The 16,050-nt window shown below is 42.9% G+C and overlaps 1 protein-coding gene across 1 annotated transcript; it reads left to right on the top strand.

The window, feature by feature from the left end:
* The first annotated feature begins 723 nt into the window (after positions 1-723).
* Positions 724-13,371, top strand: slc43a2b (solute carrier family 43 member 2b). Its single transcript, XM_050041055.1, has 14 exons — positions 724-816; positions 1,716-2,008; positions 4,220-4,514; positions 4,676-4,731; positions 4,841-4,917; positions 7,280-7,372; positions 7,629-7,762; positions 8,272-8,468; positions 8,568-8,711; positions 9,492-9,624; positions 9,795-9,927; positions 11,316-11,389; positions 11,518-11,641; positions 11,736-13,371. The coding sequence occupies exons 2-14, from the start codon at positions 1,849-1,851 to the stop codon at positions 11,895-11,897; spliced, it is 1,782 nt and encodes a 593-aa protein (XP_049897012.1). The 5' UTR covers positions 724-816; positions 1,716-1,848; the 3' UTR covers positions 11,898-13,371.
* The last annotated feature ends 2,679 nt before the right edge of the window (positions 13,372-16,050 follow it).

Below are 16,050 nucleotides of genomic sequence, written 5' to 3' on the forward strand. Positions count from 1 at the left end.
ATAAAATAAAATAAAATAATCAGACAAGAGTCCTGTTGCATTATTTCAGCTACATCCACAAAACCAAATACCAGTCAGCAGGCACAATACTGATCATGCGACTTTGGCATCACGTCAACGCAGCATTAAGGGCTGTGCAAGATGCTGAGAAAGCAGCACATTAAAATGATAATATCGTTAGATATTACCCACTTCAATCATTTACAGAAGCACTGTGATAACTTCTTCCCTCAGTGTGTGTGTTCACACGTCAGCCTCAGCAAAACATATCCAGGTAAACACCGCACACAACACAGTAAACATCAGTAAACACTTTACGCAACAATTGGAACAGGGGAGTCACCGCTCCAGTCTGCCTCCTGCAATCTATCAATACTCGTTATTGATCCAGACAACTGTTGATAGCCATCACGCATCCTTATCTGCACAAGTCCATCATGTTTTTCAGCCAGACTTTGTTTGGTTTGATTAATCCTTTCCACGCAGCCAGTTAAGGCGCTTTCAGACCTCCCACTGCACAACAACTGTGATAAAATCAAACTAGTGAGTCATTCCAAGAAATATATATTACAAAATACCTGTATCACACTGACTGCCATACAAGATCATATTATAATGGAAATGTAAAAGCCTGTATACAATGTTGTTGGGTGCTGATTGGTGCAGACATCAGTCAGCCAGTGGTCAATAGGGGGCGCCACGTGGAGACTGACTGGGTATATAAACGTGGCTTTTCACAGATAACTGCTCATTTAAAGCCAACCAGAGCTCATCAGGTTGCTTTAAGCTGGATGTTGCTGCTTAGAGCTTGGGAAGGTAAGAAAGTTTGCCATTTGCCTCCACAAGATATTTACCTGTATAACTTTGCGTTGTATTTTATTGCAGGCAAAAAGTGTAATTGAGTTACAGGAGAGAACAGATATACAGAAACAGCCATCCCTGATTATATTTTGTTGCCTTTTATTAATTTTCCATGAGACATAGAGCCAGCTCTGCAGTTATCTTACTGGTGGAGCAGATTGTGTGTGGGTGCATGTGCAGTAGTGTGTGTGTGTGTGTGTGAGAGAGAGAGAGAGGTTGGCTGTGTGAGCTGATTTGTGAATTGTTTGTCTGGCAGCCCCTTTATGTTTTGGATGCACCACAGTAATTGCAGAGGAAGGTTGCGGTTGGATGAGCCTGAGAGGACATTTTAGGGGTTGTGTTAAAAAGAGAGGGGCCACAGGGTGAGGGAGCAGCGAGACAGACCCATTTTCCTCCCAGAGTCCAGTTTGGACCAGTTTGCCTTTTTTCCATCAAACAGGAGAAACTCTGTGATGCCATCATGGATGCTTCTCCTTCTAATTATCATTAATAGGGCCCTATGATGTGATGTAAGATCTTTGTCCCAGCAGCAGAGTGACGTAATGATCTTTGTACTGGCACGAGAGTTAATAATTCGCCATTAGTTAGTTCTTTACAGCAACTGCCATTACCTCTACTCAGTCTGATGCGTAGGGAGACTTTAAATTAATCAAAAAGTTATGACGCGAACAGATCATGATTATAAAGGTTAATATTCACTTTCGCAGTACAATCAGTTATCTGCCAGTCAGGTTCAAAGTTAAGTGCTTTTATCTTGTGATCTAATAAAAGCTGAACCTTCCTGACCTTTAGTAACCACAGTGATAGGCCAACTATAAAACCTCCCCTTTCCACTTGTGTCTTTCTCTTCACAGATCCTTCACCCTGAGCGTCAGTCAGAGAGGCTCTCTGTGCTTTCCTTTCCTCTCTGGTGGTCTCTCTCTGTCTACTCTCTGCGTTCTTCTCCTGTGCTTCTTCATCCCTCTGTGCCTGTAACTTCCCTCAACCATGGCTCCAACCCTGGCCACAGCGTTCGCCAGGCGCTGGTGGATGGCAGTGACTGCCATCATTGAGAATCTGCTCTTCTCTGCCGTGCTGCTGGGATGGGGATCGCTCCTCATCATGCTCAAGTCAGAAGGCTTCTACTCTTACATGTGCAACGAGGAAGGTGAGTCACAACTGTTGTGTGTCTGTCCTGAGAAGAACTTTCACATTATTTATCTGTAGACTTCCCTCAACTTTGCCTTAGTTTGCCCTGATGGTGAAGCAATTGCACATTAGGGAAAGCAAAAAATCTTGCCTCTCTAAGGTCATAGTGCAGAGCTCAGATGTGTCCTGTCTTTCTTCATGAAACTGTTAGAGGTGCCCTTGACAGTCAGTCAGTGTCATCACGAGTTAAGGTAAAGGAAAGGAGGAAGGTGTAATTCAGGACATGTAACCTAACACGGCTGCTTTTTTGCCTCTTCCATTCTTTAGGAAGAGTAAGTGTTTTCTCTGAGGGGAGCATGGGCTGTATTCTAGGGACTCAGGAGATTAAACCTGATCGGTTAAATTAAAGAGTGAGCAGGGCTGTAGGTTGGCAAAGTGGTCCAAAGTCAAAGAGTAAAAGGGGTCTAGTGTCTCATAAACTTTGACTTTCAGTATCTTTCTTGTTCCACTTGCCCCTTAGAGAGCTTTAACTTTCAGTGGCTCCAGCTAAATTGAAGACACGGCGCTAGCAGACGGATTGAGAGGGAACTGATAAACCAATGATTGACTGGATCAGCTGTCCCTTTACCCTCCTCATCCCTCGCTTTTAGAAAAGTCAGGCAGGTGCTTTGTGTTTTTAAGTACAAAGGTGGAATTGATGCACACAGTGGCCCTAGTCACGTTATCCTTTGGACCTTGGGTGACACTGTGTCGTGCCCCATGTCCTGACTGTGGTGAGCCCTGCTAATCCCACATACACTGCACTAATGGCTGGATTCAGTTTTGTCTCTCTCATTGGTAGCCACCTTATCTTCTGGGGAGTTTACTTTATCGAGTTATCTGATTTGTAGGAGGATGTTTTTCCAACTGTCTTCCTCTTAATCTTCATTTGCAACTGATGCAACTTTCTCTTGTTTGTTCTTTAAGTGTGTTCAGAATCAGCATCACCAGTAGCCTGACATTCAACCACGAACATTCACACACTCAAGGTCAATTCCAGTCACGTTTATAGCATACTGTAAATGTTTCAGCTGTGATGTGTCGGCACAAAAGCAGACCCACCACTCAAGGAACAATTGAGCACCCATGACTGTGGGTGGCTTCCTGCCATCTTATCTTGTTCTCATGATGTAACAGGGAGAGGACAGCAGGACCAGCTCAGCTCTTTTCAGGCATGTGAAGTGATAGAGGGGACAGATTTTATGACTGGTAATATGGAAGTTTAAAGTCCACTGATAAAGGACAGGGAGGGAGGAGAACACTGATAGAGAAGTGATGAACAGTAGAAATCAGATCACTGGTGGGTGAGGTTGGCAGTAAAAACAAAATGGTTGATAAAAAAAGATAATGATGATAAAGCACAGATTAGGCTATTGTGCATAAGGGTCATGAGTCACCATGGATGGGAAACCAACCAGCCTTCGCAAGCTGTTCATTTTGCAGCATCAGATTTTCTTGCAACTCGTGCCACAGTTTCAAGTATTGCACGTGCAGACATATACTTGTCTGATCTAGTTTCCTGAAGTAGACTTTAACACTTTATTATGAAGCACGTCATGGTGTTTCACACAGGGATGCCACACACATACTTGCCTCACGTGACTACAAAGACGTAGGCTGATATCATAGAGGTGAAAGGGAGTGTAATCCAAAAAACATCACCCCATACATGAACAATAAGTTCTGCTTCCTTCTCTCAGTCACATGGACTTCTCCTGGACTTTTGTACCTTTATCTCCATGCAAGATGATTGCCACTGCCAGCGTATCACTTTTTAGCCCTTGCATCTCAATGTACTAATAAAATCCAGTCTTTGATTCTTCTCCCGCCCCTGATATGATGTTATACACAGGTGTCTAGTTCTAACTCTGCACGTGCTCAGTGCACATGTGGCCACTATGTGCTGATGTATCAGGATGCTGTGAATAAGCAGAACTGCCACCTTCAAATTCCATCTATGTGCCAAAAAGCCACAGCTCCCTATACATCAAACCATCTAGAGGAGCGCGCAGCCTGACACAGCCATGTGATTATTCACACCACTCAGCTTATATGGATGTTTTTGTGTGTGTATCAGTAATAAGACTTGTAGTTTTCCCCTTTCATTACAGCCCTGTCTCAACTTCTATTCATCAGACTCCAAACTGTATCTCACACCTCATCTTCTACCTACTTTCATCACGTTCTCCAGGCAACAGTTCCAGCTACAATCTGTCCAAACCCCTGGCAACGCAGACGCCTGACGACTATGCTGACTACTATGACAGTGTGGGTGGCGTGGTCGGTCTGGGCGACGGAGTGGAGATGAGGCCTCTGGTCCCTGTGGATGGGCCCTTGAGGATGAACGGCTGGCTGATTTGTAAAGAACAGGACGAGATGCTGAACCTGGCGTTCACAGTGGGCTCCTTCCTGCTGTCCGCCATCACACTGCCACTGGGGATCGTCATGGATAAATACGGGCCTCGCAAGCTACGACTGTTGGGCAGGTAAGCCCAGTAGAGAAGAAATTATCCAGACTAACAATGACATTACTTATATAAAGAAAATTCTAATCACTACCATTGTTTGTGGAATATGTAGAATCATTTAAGAAGTACTTAAATGGTAGAGAGAGGCTGCAACTTGAATTGTCATAATTTATTTTCAGCACGTGTTTTGGATTGTCCTGTCTACTCATCGCCTATGGAGCCTACAATCCAAATGGTAAGTCCGCCTGAAGAGTACTCATGTGTACCTTTTTGCTCCGAAACAAAATACATTACTTTGGTTGTTGACCTCATCAGTCATGAGCAAACATGTGTGTCATTTGCAGAACTCTCCGTCCTTATCTTCATCGCCCTGACTTTTAATGGCTTTGGGGGCATGTGCATGACCTTCACCTCACTTACAGTAAGTGTGTGCACACCACAGTGTGTGCTTTGTGATCCTCCTGCTGCAGAGCCTTTGCACCTGCTGCATAATGTTTGTCCAGATGTATATTTTATATCGTCATAGGTCTTTTGTCTCGCTGTTACTGCTCTGTTATAATAATTTGCTGGCTCCTCGCCTGCTCTCCCTCCCATCCTCCCTCCCTCATAGCATTCTAGTTTTTGGTTTTTTTTGGCTTCTTACACGGCACTCTGTGTTCCTAGCAGGAGGGGTGGAGGGGTTTATTGGGGAGAGAGGGAATAACTCCAGTAACTGGTTCATTATAACTTTCCGCTGCATCTATAATTGTGCCTCAGCAAGAACATCATAGCAACTGTTGGGCGTTTGAGCTGCTTGTCTTCCTCTCTTTACACAAACGCACGCTAAATTAATATTTGCAAACTCACTCAAGCACAACTAGCAATGCAGCATCCCTCGCTAAATGGAACTATGTAGAGCTACAGCTCTAACTAGCAGTTTCACATTGTATAGCAAATGAAAAGAAATGAAAGAATAATCCGAAACATCATCGGTCTTCCATCGATAAATGGCCAATTCTGTACTTGCGCCCCTGTAACATTATCGGGCTCATAGAGGAGAGTTTAAAAGTCGTAAAGTATCAAAATCAGTGCAGCAGGACCAGATGTTTCATCTCTTTTATGCCAATCATTCTTCTTCCTTGTTGTGCCTACGTTACCCAGAATGCAAACTTGACCCTCAACAGTTGAGTCGGATATTCAGGTGTGTTATACTAGTAGCTGCGAATGTAGCCTGGAACCACTAGCTTTATACAGAGATCAAGGAGCGGGCTACAGAGATCTGGTCAGCTCGCTTCTTTCCCACTCGACATCCCCAGATTTTTTCATCTTCACACTTGTAGTCTTCAGGCTCAACCATCGCTGGTAAGCAAAGATTTTGTGCAGCTTCCTTTGGAAAAGGAACATACAGAGTAGTACTCCCCAGGATCTGTAAATGGACTTTGATGTGTAAAATCAGTGGTTGCCCTTTAAGATTGAGACACAAAACCAGAGACACTCAACAGAAAAACAACTGATCCTCTTTAGGATTCGCAGGGTCAACCCTTCACCATTCCTTTGCATTCTCGCCCTGCATCCTCCTGTTCCCTCCTCTTGTCATCGGTTCAGCCTCACGGTGACTCACCCCGGAGTCCTGGGCTGTACCATGGTGATGCTGTTCACTAGAGGGGCTCTATTCCACTAAATCTCCCAGTAAATGCCCCTTTTCTATACCACCACGGGCTGTAACTGTGATATACATCTGCTATGTGCTATTTGTCACATCTACCTAAATCTCTCATTAGTTGCTGCCACTGGCCTGAATGTCAGTGATGTAGTAAAAACATAATTTAGGACTTTGTTTGTTCTTTGGTGACGGAGGCCCCACAGAGTCTGCATAAAACCACATTCCCCCCTTATACCACCTTTCACTCCATCTCCTTCACAACCCGATATACTTGAAGGCCTTAGTGTTGGGTTAATGATTAGACTGCTCCTTGACTCCTTGATCATGGCTGCACCTCAGACCTACAGGCATTCATTCTCAGCTGAGGGGTGTTGGGTAATACTCAGCTGCCCTCAGCGGCCACCATTGGCTTCCTGCCAATGTCAGTTGTTAGGTCACCTTTCCCCTTCAAGTTTACCCAGCAGCTGCTAACGTATCTGCAACATTAAAAGAAAACTATTGAAACAGTTTTCCAAGTACTCCCAGTGACATTGCTGGGAAATACTGGGTGCTGCAATATGCATACTGTCACAATTTAGTACACACACAAACACATACCTCTTCCTCAGCTTCCCTAAGCTTATGTAATTGGATGTGCTTGTTGTTGTTCAGTCTCTTGAAAACAGAACAGCTTGTGAATGCCTTTGTATTTGGATGTTTTGCCACCCACTGTCTCTTGTTTTCTCTCTCAGCCCTCTTTTCTCTGTCCTCAAACGGGAGTAAAACATGAAAAAGACAGAGAAAATGTCACCTCACCTCAGTCACCCCCTCTCGGCAGCGCCGCGTTTGTGTCTTTTACTGGTGTTCCATGTCACTTTGTTGTGTTTTATTTTCTCTGATGTCTGCTTGCTAATTGGTTCCCCACTGTCCACTCCGACCCCGGTGTCAGTAGGCACCATCCTCACCGTGTCCCCAATCTGTCCCCGGCTTCAAGCTTAGAGCGGCTACACTGCAGCTGAGCTCACCATGATCTTGGCAGTAGATAGTTTATATTTACATACACAATAGAATATAATCATAATTTGCTTGCAAGTTTGCACAATTCTAGAGTTAAATGAGGACAGGTTGTGATGTCTTTTTTCCTCTCTCTCTTTTCCTCTAGCTCCCTAACATGTTTGGAGACCTCCGCTCCACCTTCATCGCCCTGATGATCGGCTCCTATGCCTCCTCTGCTGTCACCTTCCCAGGTGTCAAGGTAGCAAACACTGAATCACCCTGCACACATCCACACCTCTATAAATATTGTTGTTTTGTTCTCACTCCATACTGCTATTCCTTCCTAACTCTTGAATGCACTGTGCAATCACATTTATCTTCTACCCTCAGCAAACACATTTAGAGACTTGTGCAGCCTTGACAGAAGTATCCGCACCTTCCATGGGATTCTGATGTCAGGTGTTTGTCGCCCTCTCTGTTTTTTGTATTTATTGGTCATGTTCTGATGTGCACAGGTGATCTATGACCTCGGCATATCTTTCATCACCATCCTTGTGGTGTGGGCCGCCTGTGCTGGACTGGTCTTCCTGAACTGCTTCTTCAACTGGCCCCTGGAGCCATTCCCAGGACCAGAGGACATGGACTACACGTAAGTAGACACACACAGTAGTGCACAGATACAACTGACAGTATAAATCCCATATATGGTGTTATTCCAGATGTCACAGTATGCATTGCATTACAGACAGTGTCTTAGGGTTTTACAAACAAAACTAGTGGAGTAATAAAGTAATAAAAGTCTCTTGTATGTTCCAAGTATATGAAGTAATCACAGCATTGACACTGTTTTTAGAAATAATTATGCAATATGAGCAAAAATGTGCAGTGTAATGCTGCCAGGTCAAAGTCTATATGCTGACGATCACACTCTCATCTGTACTCATCACTGTGGTAAATCCTTGTTAATTAAAATGACTTGCTTGTTCAGCGGAAAACTTTTCCACCAGACTGGACATGCATGTTTTCAGTTCATTTCCTGTTACTTTTTTAAAAAATGTACTCATTTTCTTTCACTTTTTTATCCTCCTTGACCTCCTCCACACACTGCCCTCTACTCCCATTCTTTTTCCATCCCTCTCTCCTCCTCTGCTTTCCTAGTGTGAAGATTAAGTTCAGCTGGTTGGGCTTTGACCATAAAATCACAGGGAAGCAGTTCTACCGCCAAGTGACCACAGTGGGCCAGCGCCTCAGCGTGGGCAACAGCCTGAAGCAGAAGGAGCTGACCACTAAGGATGGACACATGCTCTGCCTCTCAACCATGGACCTGGAAATGAAGAGCAAGTCAGATGAAGACTGTAAGAGTTCAGCCCCCGGCTTTGACCTCCTCTTACTGTGCCTCTCACTCTGTTTGCATGCTGTTTACCTCTGTCTTGTTCCTGTTCATCCCTCTGCAGCCCAGTCATTCTTGAAAACCCTCACCACCCCGATCTTCATGCTCAGTCTGGTGACCATGTCCATTACTCAGCTCCGTCTCTTGTTCTACATGGGGGCCATGAACAGCGTGCTGGAGTCGCTTACTGACGGAGACCTCAACACAGGTCTGTGGCTCCACTTTTTGTTTCGAGTTTCTGAGTGTGTGTGTGGACAAAAACTTTTTTGTTCTTTACATAGAATGAAGTTGTTTCTTGTTGTATCTTATGACATAACTGATTCATGACTTAAGCAGCCGGACTTACTTGGTTTTAATTTAATTTTCAGTTGAGAGAATGGAAGTCGGTAAGACAGAAAGCTTATAGTTGTATCAGTAGATTACTGAAGTATTAGACTGTTAACGTTCCATCCCAGGTTTGTCATCACAATGTAGCACTTAATCCACCACCACTACTCTCTAGCCTTTGTCATAGCTAGTGTTGTTATTTCATTTGACCTTGCCTGTTGTCCTTGTCAATAACCCAGTCCTTTAGCTGTCATTTAGATTTAATCTGAAACCACTCGTTGTACTTATTAACTAACTTTGCCCCTCAGCACCAGCAAAGAGCGTTCATCATAAGCCAAGTAGTTTCACATGACTAATTTTTCATTTATCATTTCTCCTCTGGCCTCATATCCCCTAATAACGGCTTCAAATTAACTTTTGAGCAGCTGCTTTCTCCGTATCCACTGTTGTTTGACTCAGTATGGCTCTACAGCCTAAAACTAATATTTAACTGTACTGTCATAGTCATAGACCAGGTAGAAAAAGGTCCAGAACCCTCCATCCCTGTCATATTTTTATCCCTCCCTTAAAAAGCTTCCCCTTTCTTATTTTTGTCCTCATTTTCTAACATTCATTGCATTTGTTTTTCAACCTTTTGTCCTCATTCTGTCCCCTCTCTCAGTGAGTCTGTACTCCTCCATTTTCGGCATTCTGCAGCTGCTTTGCCTGATGACCACTCCTGTGATTGGTCAGATCATGGACTGGAGGCTGAAGGAATGTGATGATGGAGAGGAGGAAAAGGAGCCCTGCGGCAAGTGAGTCAACTTATCCCTTAGACCGCCTGAACTTCCTTCCATTTATAGGTCCAGACATCACTGCAATGTTTGTTTGCCAGTGTGATGAATAAGATATGAACCTTTATTGTAAAACAGAGTTGTGATATCAGTGCTTATTAGTCTGATCGCTCTGTCTTCTTGACCACTAGAGGGGAGATAAAGAAAAAGCGCAGAGACAAAAAGATCCAAAAGGTGACCAATGCCTTGCGAGCATTCGTCCTCACAAACATCCTTTTAGTGGGATTTGGAATCACCTGCCTAGTGCCCAATCTCCCCCTGCAGGTGAGTGGATACACACAGGCCTTCGACAGATGACTGTTTTGCAAATCTTTTTTTTTTACAGTATTTGTACATTTATCGTGTTTTAGTCAGTTTATTTTTTTATTTTAATCTTGTTTTTCACTATGAATGCTACACACAATAAATGTAACATTGGAATTGTTTAACATGGAACCTCTTTTCCCTTGTTTTTGTGTCTCAGTGACTAATGGGAACAACAATTTTTGAAATTGGTCCAGTATTGTGCAAGAGGGCTGCAGTCAGCAGCTGCGAAACAGGCTGAAGTGTTGCAAACCACTGCACACCATGTTTGTTTTTGCCACTGACAGGCTCAGATTGTTGTTTTAAGTGTCTGACAACATTACAGAAAGGATCCCTGCAGAGGTACACCTTTTAGTTAAAGAGTAAGATCCTTTTTGGCTAACCAGAAACTGCCCTGAAGTCGCCATCGCCAAACCCACCAGTCTCCATTTAAATAAACATAAATTTTGCCTTTTAAAACACACTTTATTCAAAGCTGACATAAACAAAATAAAACTCACAAAAACTGTCTTGGTTTAGTTTTTCAACTGTTCCAATAACTACCAGCTCTAGCTTGGTTGAAATAAACCCTTAATGTACCCAGTAAGAAGTAAAAATAGGTTGGCTCTTTACATGCTAAAATTACTGTTTATTTAAATAGAGTCTGGTGGCGTTGATGATAGTGATTTTGGGGCTGTTTCTGTTAACCAAAAACAATCTTATTCAATAGCAAAAAGGTCTATCTCTGTTGGGATCCTTTCCATAACATTGTCAGACTCTCAGAATAACAATTTGAGCCTGTCAGTGGGAAAAAAACAGTGCAAAAATGCCCCAAGTGGTTACTTTGCAGCCTGTTTGGCGGCTGCTGGCTACAGCACCCTCGCTCAATACTGGACCAGTTTAAATAAATGTTGTTGCCATCAGTCACTTAGACACAAAAGCATGGACAAATAGGCTCCAGGTTGAAAAATGCAGTAGTTACCCTTTAATGTAACAGAAGACTGGGAAACAGCTAGCCTAGTTCTGTTTCCCTATACCAGCCATCTTTGCTCAGTATAGACTGGATTCAGATTAAACAAACGAGATGCAATGTGTTAATGAAAGAGTTTTAGATGCCAGTAAGTGGATTTACATTTTGACAGACCCCGGCTGGCTGTTCCCCCCCCTTCTCTTTACACTAAGCTCAGCTGACTGGCTCCTGGCCCTATCTTCATATTTAACAGAAAGTCGTGAAAGTGGTGTCTATATTCTCGTCTAACTCTTGGCAAGAAAGCCAAATTTCCCAAAATGTTTAACTATTCATAAGCCAACTGATGAAATGGACGAAATGATTATGGATACTAATTTCTTCTTCTTTCATCTTCCCTCAGATTGTGTCATTCGTCTTACACACTGTGGTGAGAGGATTCATTCACTCCGCTGTTGGTGGCCTCTATGCTGCCGTGTAAGTCTCAATGTGCCTCTTCGCACACACACAAAAAACGCAAACACATCATCATTGTCACCTTTGCCCTCTGCATGTGTATGCAGCTTCAAGCTGAGAACCTAAATTTACCTCTCCTGTCTCTGCAGGTATCCCTCCTCCCAGTTTGGCAGTCTAACAGGCATGCAGTCTCTGGTCAGTGCTGTGTTTGCTCTACTGCAGCAACCCTTGTTCCTGGCTATGATGGGGCCCCTGGAGGGAGACCCATTCTGGGTATGAACGCACACACAAACAGACATCAAGACACGCTCGAAAACTCTCACAAATTAAACCTTCAGGCATGGCTAATTCTTGTGTTTTCCCTCAGGTCAATATTGGACTCTTTGCTCTCAGTATGCTGGGCTTCTTGCTGCCTCTTTACCTGATCTGCTACCGACGGACGCTCAACAGACAGCAACAGGAGCGGGAGGATGACGCTAAGATCTACATCAAAATCAACGGCTCTGACATCCCTGAGGCCTATGTCTAGAGAAAAGGAAATGCAGAGAATTGGAGAGAATTTTTTTTTCCTGAGAAAAATTTGCAATCCAGTAACGCATGCATTCACATGCATGTAAAAAGGACAACTGAAATCTTACTTATTTAGAATATCACATTTAAACCTACAGTAATATTGAGTACTCCATTGAGTGCGCACACAAACAGACTGCCATATCCATTTTCCAAAATCCCACCGAGGTAAAGTGATGCTGCGGCTGTCACAGAAACGAGTCAGTCGGACAGTCGCCGAGGAGGAAAGTGAAGCATGGAGGGAAAAAGGAAAAACAAGAGGAAAGACTGTGAAAGGAAAGAGCGGCAGGAGCCCTCTGCATTCCCCCAAATCCTCTGACCTCTCTTTTTATTCCCTCCTCTCTGAGCGGCACAGTAGTGCAGCTCTGTTCCACATAAGACTGCTTTAATATTCCACATATGAGCAGAAAAACAAACGGAGAGTTTGTTTAGCTCACCCTCAGAAGCAACCTCACCATTGTTAGAGTGATTCCATTATTTTTACAAGTCTTTTTTTTTGTTTAATATGTTGACTTTAAATCCTCCTGATTGTAATTCCCATGACGTGGTGCTATTCGTACGTTTGATAGATGGCGTAAGACTGGACTAAATGGCATTAATGAGCGACAGCAGGGAGAGAGGAGCCATATCGCTAATGTTTCTTGGGCGAGTAGAAGGTAGACTTATTATGGTTAATTATGGGGCTGTTTTCTTTTATACTTTTCTTTTTTTACCTGGCTAACATCTTATTATAGTATGAAAATGCTGTAGCGTAAAATATACTGGATGAATTTCAGTGTTTTTAAGGGCTGAAACAGCAGTGTGTTTTGCTAAAAGCAAAATGTTCATGTACGTTAGAGTATTTATTTTATTTTCTGCTTTCTTCCATTTTTTTTTATAAGCTACTTTACCAGGGGTGCCTTTTAAATATACCTTTCTGTAAAGGTTTAAGATTTTTCATTGAGTAGCATGTTCTGTTGAACTTTTTACACACGAGTGAAAATAGTCTCAACTTTGCATTACATGGTAACACCATTTAAACATCACAGTCTCCATTAAGTGTATCCACAAAGTCATTATACAGATGCCTTATCTTAAAGTCAGTATTTCATTCAGTCTGTGTACATACTGTCCAGCACTTTATACCCTGTAAACCCCTTTAAATTCAGCACACATCAGCTTACTGAAGCACTTTGCTCCTGCTTTCTCTTGCTTTCATTTTGAGCTCCTCCTTCCTTCATAGATGTATTTATTTCATTTTAAACTCACTTTTCCAGAATACATTGAAGCATACTGTGCTGGCAACGACTCATGTGTCTGACCACATACTTTGTTGTTCCCATAGAGCTCTATCTTCTGCTGTGGAAGGTAATGCAGAGGTGTTTTGCTGTGCAGGTGTTCTCTGTTTAAATATGGAAGGATCTGTGTAATAAAAATGAGTTGATCTCTGTAAATGGTCGCTCTCGTTCATGCTTGTTTTTTTGTTTGTTTTTCAGTGCTCATCAGACCACATTATGTGTGTCTGTGTAACTGTATCTGTGTAATTCTTACCTGTGGCTATTCAACACTCACAGTCTGAGTGTGAGGACATTATAACAGAACAGATCTCAACCCAGCAGTAGCTTATGCAAGGACATTGCTATGGCTGCATGATTTTATTGTGTCTCTACTACCTCTTTTTCAAAATGCTTAGTTGTGAGTCCACTGATAAAAATTAGGTAGTGTCTTGCATAAGGCTGCAACTGGCTGTCCAAAGTGTGGCCCACAGAATGATTTTAATGGCCCGCAGCTTGTCTCTCAAAATGTACTAAATGTGGCCCGCCACACAAAAATGGTTTATCAAGCATATTCACTTTGTATTTTTTTTTGTTCACCTCAGGATGTCAGCACTACAATGCAGTTCACAGACATGCACCAAGTAGGAACTACGCAAGCAGAACGATGGTAAACAAGCAAACGAACAAGTCCCTACAAACCACTACAGGACAAACCCACTAATGCAACGGTTATCTGAACCCTGCTTCAATGCCACGCAGTGGTGAATAATTGAGACCAAATGTAGCAATAATCCTCTTTTTCATTCATAATACATAAAGATGTGATTCACTTTAGAAGTAATAAAATGTAACCCTTCCCATTACCCTTACCAAAACCTTAACCACTTCTCCTTTAATGTAATACTTCATAGCTAACGTTAGCTAATTGCTAACTCATTAGTATGAGTAACTAGATGTAGCCTTCCCATTACCCTTATCCTAACCTTTACTGCCTCTCTTTTAACGTAATAGCCTACTTCATAAATAGCTAATTGCTAACTTAGCAGTTTCTTTGGGACTCCCGCTTCCGGGCCAAAGAGCGAGGGGATCTGATGGACTGACGTGTAGGTATGGTCGGTGAGTCATGTAGCTATTCCAGCTGCAGATATACCCACTTGAAACTAACAGTTACGTAGCAACAGACATTTCCTGCTATATACATTAGTGTTGTGTCGTTTGCGAACAAATCATTCAAAAGAACGAATCTGTCGAGTGAACGTACTGAACTGAATCACTTCCGGAATTGATTCATTTATTTCTGAGTTTAGTTGAGCTCAGCAGCGAGTGTGCAGGCCGGGAGTGGAACTGCCGATTAGGTCCGTGCGAACGATGAATCACTCGCTAGTCGCAAGGCAGCCAGGGTGCAGGGAGGGACTGCCTACCTCGTGACAAATCACTCGGTGAACGAATCACTTGGTGAACGAATCACTCGGTGAACGATGTAACCCCTATCCCTGATTGATTCAAATAATTTCTTCTAGCCAGGAGTCAAGCCACATGAACACAATCACACACCTCCCCATTGTTTTAACAGAATTAGTTTCCAGATAAACAAACTTAAAACGTTAGGCTGGCCAGTAATGAGACTCACCAGTGCAGGGCAGATGCAGCAGCAGCTCAACCGCGTATCAGTTCAGTGAGTCAGACTACGCAGTACACAGTCAGGGCTCCTCCTGCCAAGCAACTACGCAGTACACAGTCAGGGCTCCTCCTGCCAAGCACTGAACAAATCTCTTGAACAAATCTTTTTAATGAACTGATTCTTGTGATTCAGTAACATCTAAAGAACTGCTTTGCCCATCACTACCAGGCATGACCACAGAAAAGAAGCATAAAGTCAGCAGGGACGGCCGCTGCTTTCAGGAGCAGTGGAAATTGAATACGTTTTCACTACAAGATTACAAAAAAGTTGCATTTGTCTCATTTGTAGGTGATTTTTGTTTGTTTGTTTGTTTGTTTGTTTGTATGTTTTAAATAACTCATATGATGCAAGAAGCAGCTGGTGGCCCTCAGGTTTTTCCACATCATCTAATCTGGCCCCCATTCAGAAAAGTTTGGGCTTTAACAATCTCTTGTTAGGCTGTAACTGTGATTTGAAATTCAGGTTTGAGAGGACAAAACTGAGTTTTAGTGATTTGTGTTTTACAATCTGTGCCTGTATTTGACATTCATGCCACAGGTGTCACAAAATTCTGAAAAGGTGTAAAATAAATATGAAACAAATCTGCAACTGATGGAGTTTTAGGTTGTTATGCATCCAACCAGCAGATGTCAGTAATAGCAGCATGTTTTTGAGTGCCATCACACTCAGTGAAAAATCAAGGGTACATTCTTGTCCAAATTTTAGGCCTAATTGCAGCAGAATTAGTCATGGTTTAGTGAAGTTTTGATACACAAGCACCAGGATTTGAAACAAGCTGACAAAGTACAGAACCTAATTTCCCAAACATTTAAACCAGCCTACAAAAATCTAAACACTGAGACTGATTTCAACACACGCAGCTCAGTATAACTCCACAGTTTTCATACATAACATATGTTATATTTATCCTGAGAGTACCCACATGTGAAATGCTAATCTGCTTTAACACCAGTGTTTTAGAGCAAGGTGTCTCTGCCTGACTCCATGTCTCCATGGGAGCTTGTTCAGATGCGAGATTAAGACTGATTCTGAGCAGTTTATCACCAGATGTTCCCGACACACTCTCACTACACGTTTGGTTTTCCACCAGGTCTGTCAGCACTCTGCTCTACCATCTGATACTACGCTCCGGCAGATGGTTATCACTTGACACCTCGGCCTCCTCCGTCACCTGA

Source organism: Epinephelus moara, chromosome 3 (assembly GCF_006386435.1).
Source record: "Epinephelus moara isolate mb chromosome 3, YSFRI_EMoa_1.0, whole genome shotgun sequence".
Classification (NCBI taxonomy): Eukaryota; Metazoa; Chordata; class Actinopteri; order Perciformes; family Serranidae; genus Epinephelus; species Epinephelus moara.

Excerpts from the sequence above, each read along its gene's own strand:
- slc43a2b (XM_050041055.1), top strand. The coding sequence starts at position 1,849 with ATGGCTCCAACCCTGGCCACAGCGTTCGCCAGGCGCTGGTGGATGGCA. Across the intron at positions 2,009-4,219 it reads TTACATGTGCAACGAGGAAG|GCAACAGTTCCAGCTACAAT; the intron begins GTGAGTCACAAC and ends CACGTTCTCCAG. Across the intron at positions 4,732-4,840 it reads TGGAGCCTACAATCCAAATG|AACTCTCCGTCCTTATCTTC; the intron begins GTAAGTCCGCCT and ends TGTCATTTGCAG.